Source organism: Rhopilema esculentum, chromosome 14, assembly GCF_057945365.1.
Source record: "Rhopilema esculentum isolate cy_ngs chromosome 14, ASM5794536v1, whole genome shotgun sequence".
Lineage (NCBI taxonomy): Eukaryota > Metazoa > Cnidaria > Scyphozoa > Rhizostomeae > Rhizostomatidae > Rhopilema > Rhopilema esculentum.
Window position 1 is genome coordinate 5,055,340 of NC_142828.1, and position 17,955 is coordinate 5,073,294.

General features: G+C 35.7%; 2 protein-coding genes across 5 annotated transcripts; both read right to left on the minus strand.

Annotated features, from left to right (window-relative positions):
* Nucleotides 1-10: 10 nt before the first annotated feature.
* LOC135696187 (uncharacterized) lies at nucleotides 11-12,184 on the minus strand. Of its 2 annotated transcripts, XM_065215484.2 has the most exons (19): nucleotides 11,950-12,177; nucleotides 10,255-10,314; nucleotides 9,541-9,575; nucleotides 9,333-9,396; nucleotides 9,195-9,229; nucleotides 8,930-8,975; nucleotides 8,390-8,619; nucleotides 8,004-8,061; nucleotides 7,696-7,730; nucleotides 7,197-7,234; nucleotides 6,340-6,652; nucleotides 6,018-6,061; nucleotides 5,468-5,548; nucleotides 4,902-4,940; nucleotides 4,482-4,601; nucleotides 4,015-4,141; nucleotides 2,988-3,067; nucleotides 2,222-2,292; nucleotides 11-1,914 (listed from the first exon to the last, which is right to left on the minus strand). In XM_065215484.2, the coding sequence occupies exons 1-19, from the start codon at nucleotides 12,018-12,020 to the stop codon at nucleotides 1,827-1,829; spliced, it is 1,635 nt and encodes a 544-aa protein (XP_065071556.2). In that variant the 5' UTR covers nucleotides 12,021-12,177; the 3' UTR covers nucleotides 11-1,826. The 2 variants fall into 2 exon arrangements, with proteins under 2 accessions (XP_065071556.2, XP_065071557.2); XM_065215485.2 differs by lacking the exon at nucleotides 5,468-5,548 and having other exon boundaries at nucleotides 11,950-12,184.
* A 945-nt stretch (nucleotides 12,185-13,129) lies between these two features.
* On the minus strand, nucleotides 13,130-17,852 carry LOC135696192 (uncharacterized). Of its 3 annotated transcripts, none has more exons than XM_065215492.2 (5): nucleotides 17,697-17,852; nucleotides 16,806-17,147; nucleotides 15,592-15,808; nucleotides 14,739-14,921; nucleotides 13,130-14,290 (listed from the first exon to the last, which is right to left on the minus strand). In XM_065215492.2, exons 2-5 carry the CDS (start codon nucleotides 17,108-17,110, stop codon nucleotides 14,003-14,005), a joined length of 993 nt encoding a protein of 330 aa, XP_065071564.2. In that variant the 5' UTR covers nucleotides 17,111-17,147; nucleotides 17,697-17,852; the 3' UTR covers nucleotides 13,130-14,002. The 3 variants fall into 3 exon arrangements, with proteins under 3 accessions (XP_065071564.2, XP_065071565.2, XP_065071566.2); XM_065215493.2 differs by having other exon boundaries at nucleotides 16,806-17,168; nucleotides 17,697-17,808; XM_065215494.2 differs by lacking the exon at nucleotides 17,697-17,852 and having other exon boundaries at nucleotides 16,806-17,586.
* Nucleotides 17,853-17,955: the final 103 nt, after the last annotated feature.

Here is a 17,955-nt window from a genome sequence, read left to right on the forward strand (position 1 = left end):
TGGCTTCATTAATTATTCAGGAACTTGGTATTCAAGACTCTTGACCCCGTCAATTTATGTTCAGAGGTTGCAAACAATACAATCTCGCTTAATAAACATTCGACAAACTAACAAGGACTAAATTGGCTTTTAAAAAGTTTCAAGAGTCGCTTTCTTAAAGTTGCGGCGAGGATGTAATGCTGCGTCGTATTTTGCAAAGTTTAACTGATATAGCGGGCGACTCAGTTTAATAGTCCATATCAGTTCATCCAAACAGCAATGTTGAAATTCCAAGGATGTCTCTTCATTATCGTTTTAATTTTCATTAGCCGTGTAATTTCCAAAGGGTACAAGGCTGTTCGGTTCTAGCGATTCATGCATAATCAATAGTAGGCCATCACATTAGCTTTTGGGTATTAAAATACAAAAATGCTAGCTATACTAAGAAATGTAATATTTTCTGTAATACAAACAGATTTTGTGTAATATCAGCCTTACCCTTGTTGAGAAGGGAGCCTTGGAAACTATTGCTTCGGTACAATACATTATGCCGTTGAGAAAAAAACAACAATTTTCAACGTCTCATCAAAAATCTGATTTGCTTGAGAGTGCAAATATTTCATTCAAAATATGACCAGGTGTTTAAAAACCAGAAAAACAGAATGTAATCTAATATGAAGAGAATTTAGTTTCGAGAATTAACACTGGATGCGACCTCAAATTGTTCAATACCGTTAGAAATAACTACTATATACAAACAGAGTAATATGAAAATACCAGCAACAAAAATACCAGAATCTTAAATAAGCGCAAAAAAATTGTACCAAAGTGACAAGTAAAAGACGAATATCAACAAATAACTAAACTAAACTGTTGTTCGTATTGGTGGCGATTGCGGCCCATATTCATTTTTATGGCACAAACCCGTGACCCTAGGATATCACGCGGGCAAGTCAGAGAACGTAAAGGGATTGCGATAAGTGAATTACAAGTTTTGATAACAGCAATTCAATCATTTATGGAGTTTGAGATTTACAAATCAAGCAGTTTTGCCTTATGATACATTCAAGAGGATTTCTAGATTGTTTTATTTGTTAAAGGGTAAAGGGGAGCACAAAAACTTTCAAAAAGGTATGTCTACATTGGGCACGATTCCCCGTACCCTGTACTCGCCCTTACACCGATGCCTGCAAATCAGCTGAGTTCAGTTATGGCATTGTGTCAATTTGAATTTTTTACATAAAGAAGCGAAAAGTACAAAAACTGGTGTCTAAGTGACATTCTATATGAAGTATTACAATAAATCCCCGCAAAGAAGGAACTTAGAATTCAAGAACCTATAGGCTGAGCTTAAGACATTGTATTCAAGAATGGTTTTAGGTTTAGAAATATGCAAGGTTCCTAATACAACAGGTATCCTCGTGAAATTCGAATGTTATTTGAGGATCATTTGGAGCTGCAATCTGGATGTTGACGATTTAAAGCTACAAACCACCCATAACTCACTACTTCGTATTTTAAACAATTATTATCTCCGAGAAAATATTGAATTGAAGCATTTCAGCTTTTCTTCTCCAAATGAAGGAATATACCGCTTTGAAAAAGACCCGTAAAACTAAGACTAGTCCGACTCTTGAAAATAAAATTCTTCTTTGTTGGAATTTACTGTATGAATGGTTTTGCTTCATCTGTTTTCAAAGTCACACAAAACGGTGAAAAACTAGATCTGGTGCCACAAACACATGGTACAAACAAAAAGGAGTAAAACAGGAACCGATCCTTTTCTTTGTGTCTTGCCTTTTGCTTGTCAACCCAACAGAGAAAATGTATGTTATCGAGCCTCGAAATTATTTACCATCTGCTTCTAAGATTTGTGACTGCATCGATCTCTCGTACGTTGTAAGTGTATTTGCAGCAACCAACAGGTCTTGGCACCTAACGTGGAATTAAATAAATATTCAACCATACGAAGCTAAATTGAATATTATCATAAAGCAACTTCTCCTCAAAAACATTTACAAGAATGCTCGGCTCCTGACGAAATTCTTTTTATTGCCCAGCTACCACTTTGTTAATCTAGAAGCCAAAACCTCAAGGGCCAAGAAATCATGTGCCAATATTCCCAGTGGATTTTTAGCATCTTGTCAATATAAATGTTAAGCTGAAAATTTTCTAAACAACGGCAGCAAACTGGCAAAACATTTTCACAGAGAAATTTATAAATATTAAAACGTCAATATACTTGTCGAGGTTTGATACTTCTGCCGCCAATTTTTCAACCATCTGACTTAAATTTGTGGCCATCTTCTCAACCTAAAAACAACCATTGAAGAAATGAACATTGAATCGAACTAACATGCATCAATGCGGTCGAGAACAGTTCTTGTTCCGATTAGGCGATGACACCCTAAGAAAATCCTGGGACAGTTGAATTTGGTGACATGGTACTCTTGGATTTGGTGATAGCTGTAATAATTTTGCTCTTCTTACAGATAACCCTGGATAATGTTGGCTTGTCGTGAGATGTCTTGAGAGCCTGTATATACCACGAAGGGGAATTGGTTTTTGATCGTAAATAAAAGAGGTAAGTTAATTTTACAGGCATAATTATACTAAGAACAAAAATTCCATTTGAGAAATGCAAGAATTTCGTGCTTGTTTGACGTGTACTCGGTGAATTGCTTAAGTGTTTCAATGCATTGATTTTTTATGTCAAATGTGCCACTATATTTGAATAATACTACTATACGGGGAAAATCCCAATTGAGGATAAACGTAACTGAATTTTATTTTCATCTCAAAACGGTGGAGTACTGGAAAACCAATTATGTTTTCCAAAAAATATTCAAGAAGATGCCAAATAACATTTGCTTGCTCAGTAACGAAACAAGGCAAGCAGAAGTAATCTATTCTTGCCAAAGCCAGTACTTAGTGTTATGTAATGTCGTTTCGTGATAAATCTAATGTAAAAATGCTGGAATGATTTTTAAAAGCTTAGAAATACATACATTGAGCTGTTTTGTGCCAGTATAAGATGAGATCTCTGCCAGCAGCATTTGACTTTCTTTCAGAGCAGTAATGAGCTTTTCTGTTGGAAAAATAAAAGGCAGTAAAATTTGAGTTAGTAAATTGGGAGAAACAAATCAATTCAATAATGGAAGATAAAAATATTACTTGTTAATAGTTTTTGGATCGAAAGTGTTCAGTGTAAAGCCTACTCCTTATTCCAAAGTAATACTAATGATAGCAGTATTCAACTATGAAAGGTAGCCGGGTGCTCCATGACTCTCTTTGGTTATAAAAAGTACAATACAAAAATCCTGAGCAATGTGTTACTGAAAGCTATGGAGCAATATGACTAGATGGAAGTAGATTTTCACTGTCTTGTGCCTTCTGTCAATGTTCCATCGAATTCTTGAAGCAATACTTGAAACATTACGTTCTGAATATAAGTTAATTCACCTGCTTGCTATCATTAGGATTTCACATGAGTGTAAAATATTGTGAAGCAAATAACAGGGCTAAGGCAGGAAGTTACACAGTGAGTGACCACAAAGCCTTTGTTTTTGAAAATGTTCAAAAATGAAAATGACTTGTGATTTGGCAATGAGAAGAAAGACCTCATGGACTCAAAGAGCACCTGGAAATACCTATAAAATTGCAGAATTCAGTTAAATGAGTTAAAATTTGTTAAGATGTGATTGCCAATGAAAGATTTGAAATTTGCAAACAGATTACTGTTAATTATCTTTGTCCACAACGTATGGAACCAAGACAAAATGACATTATATTGATTAGGGAAAGAGCCTGTGCTTGTGTGGTTGAATCTCAGCCAATTCTTTAAAAGGCTAACTGAATTTGTACATTTAAAGGTATTTCATGACGCTCTATTTTAATAAACGTTCAATCATGTCATACCTACAGGCATTTGTCTTATACGTAAGCGTAAACAGTTCGCTGAAAAAGTATGCTATTCATTCTATGTGAGTATCCATGCTCTAATGGCTATATGATGAAGCAAATTGAATAGTTTACCTTGGTCTGTTACTACAACATCCTCCACCTGAATATAGTGCCTTGTGTTATCGAGAGCTTCCCCCATTGTTGAATAATTGTTACGAAGTCGGTCCAAAGATTCGTCTAGTGGTCTCAATCCTGCATCCTAAACATAGAGGAAAACAAATCGTAGGCGTAGGCAGCAAGGAAAAATTGTAACAAGCAGTTAAGTTAAGAAATAAATCGTAACAGGTAACAGAAAATAGCAATAATACATATTTTCTGATAGCTATTACCTCAAAGAAACCAAGTAAATAATTCAGACAGAGAATATCTTAAAATGATTGTTTTGGAGGGACTTTTATTGGATTAAAATTCAAGCAAGGAAAACGAATTTGGTTAACAAATGCTATCAAAAAGTGAATATTTATCCCTAGCAGTTTGTCAGATATTTTAAAGATTATAAACTGAAATATAACATTTTTGTAAAACAGTCAAAAACGCACTTGTATCTTTAGCAGCTGATCTAATGCCATTGTCTGCTTCTTTGCATTCACTGTTTGCTCAAGCTGTCGAATTTCCGATTTCAACTTCTGGTTTTCTTGCCACATATTGTATATTTGGTCCTAAGTGTATTGAAAGCATATTGTAAAATAAATACATTCATAAATCTTCTTGTTCGAAGGTAGCACACAAAAGCGGAAACATAGCATAATTTCTTGTTCACTAATACTACGCAAAGTTTGATAACAATGACAAAACAAGTTATTCGTAAGAGATGAAATCGTAGGCACAACAAAGCACGTAATATATAAATATCTGAAATAAAGGACATTATTATCTCTCCCAAATACCCTCTAACGCCATTTTCCTTTCTTCCCAGATTCATGGCATATTCATTTAACAATTTACTTTATAAAACCTACCTTTGCTTCCTTTTCCTGCTTTGTGAATGATTCCTTTGCCTGTAAGACAGATCAATTTAAAATAGACAAAAAATGAAATGCCAAATGGCAGTAAATTAATGCTAGAAAATTGATAGGAAGGCATCGGCATCAGCTAATCCATAAACACAATTCATACGTAAACAGAATTCGTAATTTGTTATCGTCTTAATCCTCATTCTGAAGTATACTCAAGCGGGGATTACTTTGAGATCTTTTTAAGTCCAAGCGTAATCTTGCAAGATGTAGATGCTAGATAGATCTTTATTCTTTCGCAACCTTTCTTTTTAAACGTGGAAAAAGAGTCGTCTGAAGTTTAGTAATTCTATTCTGCATGATTTTTCAATAAAACACCTTAAAATAATTTCTGTTCTCTTACCAGGTAATATGAATAGCAACTTCTAAACTTAATCCCTCCTTATCGACAACGGCAATTTTCAAAAAGCACGTTAGACTGTGTTTTATCTTAAAGCTGATTTTCAAAAATATATTTATATCTGTCGAAAATCAAATAATATCTATACTATGGTGAAAACAGAATGTGCCACCTTAGCATGCAAATACATCGCCTGCAGCATCCTGCAGTATTCATGATCTAGCTGTGTTGATGTCACTGACTCTTGCTGTTCCTGATTGGGCAAGGCGTAATATACACTTAAAAACAGTAAAAATATGTTCACTAACTACAACATATACATACAAGCTGAAAGTTGAATTGCAAGAAACGTTGCTAATTGGGTCCCATGAACTACCAGAAGATGCATTTAGGATACTTTTTGAGAGATATTACGGTACACTAAGAACGGCGAAGAACGGGTCAGAAAGCTGGATTCGTTGAAAGCTACAGCTTGCGAGTTTAATCAACCTAGCATTACAGCAAAAAGGTCGTTCAGTTTGAGGCAATGCATGGACTTGATGGTGCATTAGGACAAGCAGGTTTCTGTTCGGTATTCGTTTAGAATGCGACGTTGTCGACAAATCCAGCACTTAATAAACTGTATGTGGTAGCATAATTCTCCATGTATATAAATTATTATCCATCGGCAGAAGAAAAAATTACACGAAAATTACGTCATCAAAGCCTTGACAAAACATTACCTGGTTGCCCAATGCTATCCCAGAATCAGCATTGGTCGATTTTCCTGTTAAGAAAAAAATCAAATTAAGATTCAGATGGAGATCATGATTAGGGCGTGGAAGGCCGATGACATGGTGGAAAGACAATATCAAGATTGACATGCACGAGTTGAATCTGAATGCCGATCTTGCAGGGGATAGAAATGAATGGCGAAGGAGAATTCGGGCGGCCGACCTTGACTAATCAGGAGAAGCCTTCGGCGAGGAAGAAGTAGGTGGATATCATGATAGATTTCGACAATTCTTGATAACAAAACAAACTTCATGCAAAGATGAATCTTACCACCGTGTGTAGAATGCCCTGGTTTCTTCTTTTCATCCTTTGTTGTCATGTGGGTTCGCACATCTACATTTCCCATGTGCCGTGACAAATCAAGATAACTGCCGTCAGCTACCACCCTTGTCCTTTCACTCCAAGCAGAAGGGTCAAATGGCGTTGAAGTGACCTTTGCCTTCTTCTTCTTGGCATCTTGACCTTTCAAGGGTCCCTCAACCATTGAATGAGAGGCAATTGCACTGATATCGTTTATAAAACTTGGATCTCCAGCTCTCCCTATTGTTGAATTGTCTTTTGCTACCTTTGGCGGTTTTGATTCCTAGGTAGGAAGTTTGATGTTTCAAAAAGTCAGATTTCAAAAAATCCAGTTCCAATCCAATTGATAAATGTGAATAGCACAGAAAAATGGAAGCAAAATATCCTTGGTCTTTCTCTCATATCTAAAGCAATACAAATGAGAAGTCTGTCGAAGGCAAGGTTTGGGGAGAAGAGTGATCAATTCTATTTATGAAAATTTACAAGCCCATTCGAAAGTTGGCAGAAAAGCTCTTACAGCCAAACGAAATCCTGAAGCTTTCATGATTCTCATTAAATGATTCTGATTCTCGATCACAAACTCATCAACAATTATCGTCAACATCCAAGGTAAACTGTAAATATCAACGTCCATGGAAAATATCATCCTTTCAATGTAATTTAATATTTTGACAAGAATCTCTTTTTAACTCTTTCGAGCTTTGAGGGGCCTTTTAAGTAAGCGCAGACATGAATTGTGAAACACCAAGAACGTCTTCCACGTTTTATTACGTTGTGTAACAGAAGAATTTTGTAAGTAAATCTTCTAAACGTGTCTCTAAATTTACCTTTGGGTTCTTGTATCTTGACTGTATTATTCGTGGTGCTAAGGGAATAAAGGTACATTCAGTGTTAATTCTCCATCTTCTTTTCCTTCACGAGTCCAAGACGAAATACTCATGACTAAGCAAAAACGTATATTTAAAATTTCAGTACTTTTTTATGTATGGAACAGGACTGTTCTAAGTTGCTATTCGGGTTTCATGCTTGATGCGATTATTTGGCAACTGTTGAAACTATTCTTTTGTCATTTAATTGTCTTAGTTGATCCATTGTCCATAAACAGAGGTTGACAGTGCTCGACTGGTGCAGGAGCATAGTTTATATGTATTGAATATAGGTATATTGCATAATATATATAAATTTGCTTACACAATTAAACCATACATTTAGAAAAGAAAAAGTACAATTTCTCTGTTTAGCATATCACTGAAAATATAAACATCGCTAAATTTCTAAAACATTTTTACACAGAATTTATCAATTAAAAACCAAGCAAATACTCACCTTTATTCTTTTTCTTTGTTGGCTTTCCTTGTGACCTAAAAGTAAGCAAATGATTCTTAAAGTGGAGCTGAATCTGTTCTTGGTTTAAAGGTTAATTTGGTATTTCGAGAAAGCAAGGCTATCTAGATGTCACAAAGCACACATAAATTCATTATAAGTCAACAGAAATCATATTTAAAAGAATTAATGAAAGATCAATAGTATTACTAGTACTAACTGACTGTTTTTCCTGAAATAACAGAAATATAGTCATAGGAATATCAACTGAAACAATTGTAAATCATGTATAAAAACCATACAAATCCTACTTTGAGCCGTGTTTTGACAATTTGCCAGTAGAATCTTGCTCTGTATCATTGTTTGTCTCTAAATAAGAAAATTTTAGTTTTTTACAGAGATCAATCACATCAAATGACCAAAACAGTTCACGAATCACTTGCAAGTGATGAAGAAAAACTTAGCAGTTTAGAGATGAGCTTGGGATTTATCAAAATACTTTTATATCTGGCACATGACATTCACACTATATGATTTGCCTATCAGCCAAGTATCAAATATCCAGCATTCGACCAAAGGAAACAAGTTTTGATAAACCTGCAGAGAGTTTCTTTCAAATATCTGGTAATTTAAAAAAACGAGATATAAATTTTTCCAGGAAAAAGTACTCAAAACACAATAATTAAGACCAGCTTACCATTTGCTAAAGTATCCTTGTCTTCAAATATAATTTTTGGTGGTGAATCAACTTTCACGGTATAATTGTCTCCAGTATCATTTGATTGAGATCTGCGTGCTTCCCTCTCAGGTGATGGAGAATGGCAAATTACTTTGGCAGGTGAGAACACCTTGTGGGTTGTGGTTGAAATTTCAGTTGAATCATTTCCATACACAGGACCAGATGCATCAACAACCAAAACTTCATTTCTGCACATAAAGTTGAGATGACAACTGGTGTTATATACTATCAAAAATTTGTTTTCCTTAATTCTTTCCAATAGCAATTAAGAGGGAATTGAAATCAATGCATTAAAAACTTTTATTTTCTTTCCTTCATAGAAAAAGACCAAAATTTCATTTAGAGATTAAACTGACCTACAAGTATGATTTTGTGAACCTCATAAAAACATTTCCTTGAAGAGCACAAACAAAAATTATGTATATACATTCAACAGATAGCAAAATCTAAAAATTATGATGCATAAGGACAGATGCCAAAACAAAGTGCAAATCTCACCTGTAACCAGAAACTCCAATTCCCTTTTCAGGTGTTTGAAAATGTTCTTAAATAGAAGAAAAATTACACAGATTTAGGTTTTTAAGGTATATTAGTAAACTTTTTGCATTTCTTCACCTGTCAGCTGGTACTGTGATTCACTAAATTTTAACATAAAAATGCAACATATAGCTTTGTTGATCACTTGATCTTATGGAGTGCTTAATTGATAATATTAATAAATAAACGAACAAATAAACCATCTTGACTAGGCCTTCCCACATACCTAGACTATCAGCATCTTTTGGTTTTTTCTGAGACCTAGAATTGAACAAATTAGCTTTTAAATGCTTAATAGTGATAAATCAATATAGAATGCCCCATTGGAAATAAAATATTTGCCACAAAAAATTTTCAAGCAAACCTTTCAGGTGTTCTTATATCAGAGTGTTGAAGTTGGAGAGTAGAAGCAATTTTCTTCTTTTGTTCTAGAAAAAAATGAAGCCTGTTTAAGTTATATTGGGTAAAAGGATTTTGTATTCTCTAAACTTCATCTGCTCAATACCAAATAGGTTGATATGCAAAATGCACAAATTTGAAAATTTGTCAGTTTACAGCAATATCATAATCACCTTGTCCTATTTGACTGTGCACTTCTGAAGATGATCTGAAAATAGTAAATAAGAATTGCTAAAAGTCAGTCTGCACAAAAGCCTTTTCTTCTTTAAGTGAAAATTACTGACACATTCCTCAGAAATGTTTAATTCAGAAGAATTATTCTAAATTTATGATAACCACATATCCATGAATTCAGTTACTCATTGACTACATCTCACATGAATCTTCGTTGCTTTCTACATTTGCCATGATCTTTCAAGAACAGAGCTGTCAACAGTTTCTTCTGATATTTGATGGCAACAGTATTCATGATATCAACACAAAAGGACATTTTCCATTCTTGGTTATTTTGTGGAATTTTATGAATTGATATTGGGTCAGAGCCCTTTTATTTTGGATTCTTTCCAACTGAATATTCTGTAACAGTTGATAACTCTCTTAGTACAGGGAGGACCAATCATCTCCCCCCCTCTCCCCCCCTCTCTCTCTCTCTCTCTCTCTCTCTCTATCTCTCTCTCTCTCTCTCTCTCTCCCTCTCAATTGGAGAGGAATTGCATGAGGTAAAATGCTTAAAATTCAGAATCTAGAATTTTTTTGAATATGTGAAAAATAATTTAGTAAAGCTGTGATTAAACTTTTAATCATTTATTCACAGCACAGTCTATGATATATAATTTTACTGCCAGAATTCAGTCCCCTTAAAAGAGATATGAAATAGACATCTTCACCTGTCACTCTCATCATTGCAATATGTACCACTATCACCCAGAATGCCTTGGGCAAGTGCTCTAAAAAAGAAGGAGTTAAGGGCTGCATTGGTTTCACAAATAAGTTATTTTCAAGATAATAAGCAATACTGGTCTTTTGTGGAGGCTGTTCGAGGAGCTCAAAGAGAAAATGAGGTATTTGTTTTGTCACACATTGAATACCTTGTCCAAGGAGAAGTCTGAAAATGGTTGTCTGGCATTTGATTCTCTGTGATAAAACTAGCTTTAAATAAAACAATTGGACGAATCAGTTTATAAGTGTAGCATATGTCTGTGAAATTTAAAATGTATATGTGTATTTGTGTATATATTGTTACAGTGGGGTGACAAAGGTGGTAGGGGTGCCCCTCAGGGCTGGAAAATGTCTGGCAGCGCCAGCAGCAGCGCTGCCAGGAAATTTTTAGAACAAATTAACTGCAGGAAATTGTTGACGTTTGCCAGGAAATTTTTAACGTGAAATCCCCATTGCTTGATTTAATGTTACAATATTTCTACAGAATACTGTTTTCTTGTGATATAAATACTGTATAATTTTTGTTCTGCACTACCAACAAAAAACAAAGATTAGCTTTCAATCATCTGGTATTATAAGCATCTGTTGTGCCAAATTTCCGTGCATGATTTTCAGCTATTAATTTAATTCCAGCAAGCTAAAACAAAGTTCATTCCTTATTTTACATTAGCCATTCTATTTATGTAAAAACACTTAAAGACAGCCAATCTTGTTACGTCAATTGTTTTGAAGGTGAACATGCCCCAAAACCTGTGTGGATGTGTCCATTACTATTCTTTTTTTTCTACTGGCATTCACATATATTTTTCATCACTTGCTTTATAAAATGTAAGCGTTTTGGTCTTAAATCTTTGTCTCTAGCACCACCCCTGATTTAAAACATTTATTTTAACCATTAAAAAATAAAATAGTATTCTTACATGTTGTATGAACTACTAGCTTTGATGATAAACCACCCCAGGGCAAGATGTATAGATATATCAATACTTATAAAGTATCTAGTTTGCTGGTACTGATATGAAATTTAATCAAAGTTATTATAGATTTTCAGATCTACTTTCTTTAACCTTGAAAAAAAACTATGAGTATCGTGCTTGATCATGTTCTCCTTGATCATCTAATACAGTATAAACAAAATAAATCTAGTTTCGAATAGTTATGATCAAGACTGCAGGACCAACAATTAGTTCTTTTTATTGTGACAGTTTGTTTTTAGGACAAACTTTTTAACAAATCAAGCTACTTGAAATATCAATTTCAGTGGTTGGAAACTTTCTCGAAGCTTCGCAGGAAATCTTGAATTTTTTATTTTGCTGCCAGGAAGAAATTTTTTTTTCAAGGCCTGGTGCCCCTCTAAGGGATTTGGCAGTTCGGTGCCCCTAAATTGGTAGCATTAGTGAAAAAGCATAAATAAAGTATCAAATGCCAATAAACAGACTTTCCAGTTATTTTGACATACATACTATACATGTTTGGGGGCCCTTACTCCTAAATCGTTTATCATATATCTAGAATACCAGTTTCAAAGTAAAATAACATAACAAAACGTAATGTATCTTTACATAGAATAAAGGTAAGTTTGTCTAAACTATACATCAATCTTTGCAAGTCGAATAAAAAAGATTCAAAAGAGTGACTTTTACTTCCGTCGAGGTTCTTTCGTTCTGCCAGTCGCCGCGGGTTGGTAAAGGCTCCTCTTGTTTATTCCCGCCATTAGGCCACCCGCCAATTTTTCCTAGAAGCCGCGTCTTCAAAAGGAGACATACTTTTTCAAGAATGGATAGAGTAGAAATGGGCAGGGGGGCATAGAATGAGGGGTAGATCATGTTTCTTTACCACTGTGTTCCATAGAACTGTACCTGCACAACTCTGCCAGTGACACTTAGCTTCCTGCAATGTTGCAAGAAGTGACCTTCTATTATATAAAAAGGCCTGACCCGAAAAAATTTGCAGGGATCTTTGCAATTTGACAGAACCTTTTTAAGGGGTGGTGTCCTTAGAGTTTGGATGGGGTTTTGCTGTAGGCAAATATAGAAGCCGCGCAATTTACCATACCCACAACCAAAACCGATATTCTTGCGTTTGTGTTAAAGGTTCTCTGCTTTTTAACATAGGGGCTTTTGCAAAAGTGATTGTCACAAGCTACATAGGTTGCCATTGTAATCCTGCAAAAATAAATGTTTCTTTGGTATTAATGTGCCTGATATCAAAGCGTTAACAGGGAACTTTGAATAAGGTCCTGTGTTTGGAAAAGGGAAGAATGTCAAGAGAGCTTTTATCCCATTCCGCGTCAGTTTTTATTGCCAACTAAACTGGTGCGTGTAAAGACTGCATTTTGTTTAAGGCTAGGCTTACAAGAGGGTACCCAACATGTTTTCGTGGAAGGGAGAATCGTCATTTTTGGAGTCTGTAATCGGGAATTGGCAAATTTTTGGGTACGGGATTTCGGGGATCCGGGAATCAGGCGATCTATTAGCTATTCTCTTGCAACATTCAAAACCTGCTAAAGTATTTCTTCTTTCTCCAGATTTCTTTTATTTGCGTTGATTACTTTGTTTCAAAGTATCCAGCCTTTCCTGGATCTCTTAATTTCTGTCTCCCAATAATTCATATTTTTGCTTTACGGAGGCTGATTTAGAGCAGTTTTGATAGAGTATATATTTTTCCAGGTATTAAAAAAGATACTGTACTGGATTGTATATGACAGTAAGTGGTTCTGTATGCAAAAAGTTCATTAATGTGATTAAATAATAACGGTATTGATTTTCTTCGATATCTGAAATCTGTTAAGAGAAGGTCAAGAAATCTAAGACAAACGAAGGATTCGATAAAATCCTTAATTTATTTAAAATGAAAGCATCAATCTAAGATCACTGCAACTACGGCTATACGCCTATATGGCTTTGTTGCGTTAAAGAAGAGATCTTTACAACAACAATTTTTCAAATTCATATGAGCCCATTTCTACTTTAAGAGAATAGGGAAATAGGGAAACCTGTTTTGCTCAATAGCACTTGCTGTTTATTTTATTCAAAATTATATATCGAAATTATAGACGTAAAATTATACATGCACAATTTACTGACAATACATAGTTGCTTATTACATGGTACATTACATTACAAGATCATTTGAGCGAATGACAGTGTCAAAGAAAAATGTTTAAATTACCACCTAACTGGTATCGTAGTCCATCTCGCAATATCTTAATAGTGAATTCATAAAGGAATGAAACATGAAAAACCTTCCTAATTCCTCATAAAATTGCTATTTCCCGGTAAATTATCAAAATATTAAAATAGGTTTGAAAACTTTTGTATCGATTGACCAGCATACAATAATGATATAGAGATTCTAAATTATGTAACGGTACGGAAATTTGGTTTTGATGAAGTTGAAACACTTCAAAATATTTGCTGAGCTATCAAAATTAGCTCAGCTTTTAGCCTATGTACCCCCCTCCTCCCCCCAATTAGTTCTGCTACCTATTGTGAATTAATGTGATTAAATGAAAATATTCTAACCAATTTCTAGACAAGACTGCAGCACATAAGGCCGACTAGTGGAATAAATCTGGAAAATCAGGAGCTAGTTTTTAGATGTTAGCGTAGAAGTGGATGGCACCATTGATAAGTTTTTCACAATCGCGTATCTTGTCGTTGTTTGGCCATTTGCTACCCACTGTTCGATTTACATTCACGTAATAACAATGCCTCTTGACATAATGTTCTTATCTTTGGAATCTACAAGTGTCGGCCAAGCGTACATTTTAATCCACTGACTTTTCGAATCTGATGTGTGGAATCTAGAATGCATTACGTCACTGAACCGCTCTGAAGTGTACTCGATTTCAACAGGAGGCACTTGATTGGCGATCGCCCATGAGAGGCGGACGCACTCACAGACATAGGTGGCCATGTATGGCTTTGAAGTTAAGAAATCTGGTAGTTCTGGAAGAATCTCTTTCAGTTGATCTTCAACATCCTGAAAAAATAAGAGCAGAAAAGAAAATGCAAAGTCTTACTTTGATTTCCTCTCAAGAAATAACTTTCAACTAGAGGTATGAAATGGCCATATTGCTCGGATCTTCGTTTTAAAAATTCTGCTTCACTACTTCCTGCTAATTTGCAGTGCAGGAAAACATAAATGTTCACGATAGTTCCACTTCTTGTTGTGTTGACCACCTCACATACCAAAGTTGATTATCTCTTATCTGTCATCGGTAAATTACTGTATGCATGCGCTACCAGACGATCAAAAAATTCCTGAGTTCAGAATATATATTTCGTCGCTTCGCAAAAACATAAATAAACACAGAATTTAAGTATCCTAAATCTAAGACCTTCAAAATCGTCCCACCCATTTAGAAATTAATTGTAAAGCATGGGAATAGGGTTGCTGAACTTCAAAAGTAAGCACGGTATTTCATTACCTTAACCATTTGTTCGATGTTATATCTTTCAGTTGTTGATTGGAGATATTCGTCAATATGATGTTTGATATCTGCATCTGGATTTCCAACGGCGAATTCTGTGTGGCTCTTTTGAACACCAAGAAGGCTGTGGACAGATGCTCGAATCAACCCAGCATAGTCTTGGCAGATCCTGAAAGACGCCTGCAAGTAAATTTAAGGTATGGTTTGGTAAAGGTACGACTGTCGAATTTAAGAATTAATAGCAAATCGTATAGAAATGGTTTGGCAAAAAGTTTGTAAACAGAACAGACCAACATCAACACAATTCTTTTCGCTCGTGCACCCAGGGGTGTAATCTAAAGATTGGTACAAGAGAATCCACATATATCAAAAAGTAGAAAATGATTAGTTCTAGGTACGCACTCGTTACAGAAAAAGGTTTAAATGAGCCCCTATATTTTGGCGCGATGTGTTACCGGTCATATCCTTTTGCGTAAAAATCGTAAAGTTATAAAGATTTAAATTATGGACTGTTATGAAAATTTACATTCGCCTGTTTGCGTGCGCATGAAAGTCGCGTTTTTCAATGCGTTGCGTTATTATGACATTGTGCGTGATTTCGTAAACTGTAGCCTGTCTGGGCGGCCACCCGGTTCCCGAATCCTTCTACGGATATACAAATAAATCCTGGCTGCCACCGTTTCAAAATTGTAAGGGGGTAATGGACAGAAAAGCCGTCATACATATTTGTCTTGAAAGGTGCAGAGATTCTTCATAGCAGAACATTATTATTCTTAAAGATTGGAAGCCTAAAGCCCCCAGCTTTTGCCCCCTTAGCATTTTTGACGCTTCATCATTCAATTATACTTACAATCATGATACCAGCCATTATTTTGTTTTTGATATCTTCTCTTTTCTTCATTTTGCGAAGTAGCGGGACCTCATCTAGTTCGTCTAGGGCATCTAGCCTTCCTTGGGAGTAGAGAGTCTCGTACTTTTCGATCAACTGGCTCAATCGTACACCACCATGTGATAAATTTTCAAACTTCCCGCTTTGCTTAACATGTCGTTGCACTTCTTCTGACAATCTGAAAGCATCAAAGGTTCAGAACAGCTCTAACACGACGAACAAGCATCGTTTAAAGGAACAGTACAACAAATGTTTCATGCTTGAGATCATGCTCATGGAAATGGAAACTACAAGCGGAAAATTTTCAGTAGCCATGCAGTCTCGCATATTTAAAAACACAGGGGTTGTCGAGAGGGTGATAGTACACGAGGATATAAAAATGCATTTCCTATAGGTTAGTCATTAGAAACGACTGCCCACGAATTTATACACTTGTAAAGAACTGATGTATTTTAGAAATATTACCTCCTTGCTTCAAAAATTTGAGAGATTCACTAAAAATCTGTACACTGTGCAACGATATCAGAGAAAACAGCAGCTCACTTCGGACCTTCGAAGCGGCGGGTGCAGAAGGGGTGGGGCCATGAAACCCCTTGGCAAAATAAGCTCAATTTTCATTCTTTTGAATAAATGGGGTCATAAAAAAAGATTAACTAGCAAGAATCCTTCTTGCAATCCAAGGAGTCACTGTCGTTTTATATCGGCACCCAGGAATTTAAGGAGACAAGGATATTGCGGCAGAGAGAGGGAAGAGAGAGGGCGTGGGTGTAGCAGAGTCTAAATGTTCAGGGAGCGGGGCTTAGCATAAGTCGATCATCGCTGCAGCCCCCGAAAATTATTGCTTCATGAAAAAACTGTCTGAATGGACCCGAAATTCGATACATTTTGCTTGAATCGGGGGCTGAAGCCCTCAGCCCCTATAGCTCCTATACCTATGGGGGAGAGGGAGAAGGGAAGAGAGAAGAGAGGGGGGACAGTAGCCTGAATGGATCGCAAAACCTCCTGATTGTCACCTTTCTTCTTCTGGTCAGTTCAAGCTTACGTGTTGATCTTCGCATACTTTGTAAACATAACGGGACTAAACCGCAGAGGTTGTATTGTAAAAGCTAAAGCCCTTTTGATCGACTCGCTGAGGAGTTGTAAATGTTGACAAGAGTTTTCTAATGCTGACTTACCTGCTAGCCATTTCCTTATCTCTCTTCATCAATTTTTTTATAGTTGCGTCTGACGATGCTAGATTGCCTCTCAGTCGCTTAACCTCATTTTCCAGACGACGTATCTCTTCATTTTCACTATCCATGTTTGCATTTGCTCTATCTCCGAAGCTTGCAGCCGCATCAAAACGTTTAAAGTTGTGCCTAGGATCAATGGTTGACACAACCGGCCTACTAGGATTCCGCACTTTTGTTTGTGGTTTACTTGACTGCCCCTGAACATTGCTTGTTATTCCATCCTTGTTTTCTTTAGAAGAGGTCGCCATTGGGTATCTTCCGCTTTGAAAGCCCTTTATGCCTTTTCTATTGAACAATGAATTTCAACTGTTAATTAATGGGATACTCTTTTAACTGTCAGTTAGCAACAATCACCAATTGAAAGTTTTATACAAATTAACCACGCATAAATAAGGACTGGTGACTAACATATTAACCTAATGTAATGGGGCGAAACTAAAGTCATTCAATCATCTCACCTAAAGAAAACCCTACGGAGAATATTTCGATTCTGGTTTTGCCAGCTACTGGAAAATATGTTCATTTTTGTTAAAATCTCAGTTTGGCATTGAGATTCTATCAATTTAAAGTTTATGACGTAATTGCGTTTCATTTAGTCCTATGTGAGATTTGAAGCATTTATTCTCCAAGGAGAATTTACATGCTAAACTTATATCCTAGGTGAAATTAGAATGCTGGGCAACTAGACTTTAAAAGCTTTTAAAACGCTTTTAAAAGATGCAAAAATAGTTAGGAAGTAAAGCCTTCGAATGTTTTCTTGGGTTTGCTTCCATTGTATATAGCCGTGTAAATTTTTCTCATAAAAATAATAAACTTTAAAATACTTTTACCTACCTTCAAGTCTGCTGTAACTTGTGCCGTGTCTCTTCATGAAACAATAGTTGTAAACGTAGTAGCATTTTGCGTCATGAATGCAAACGGAAGTAGTCATGTTTACATCCACGTTTTCTTAAAGAAGGAGACCTGTAAATTTGATTTCTGCTTTATTCAAGGCAATCAAACATTTGGATTTGCGAAAGCAAACTTCAAAGCTCTGAGTAAACAATATTTTGTTCCAACTATGTAACTTCAAAACCTGATCACTTCAATGTTC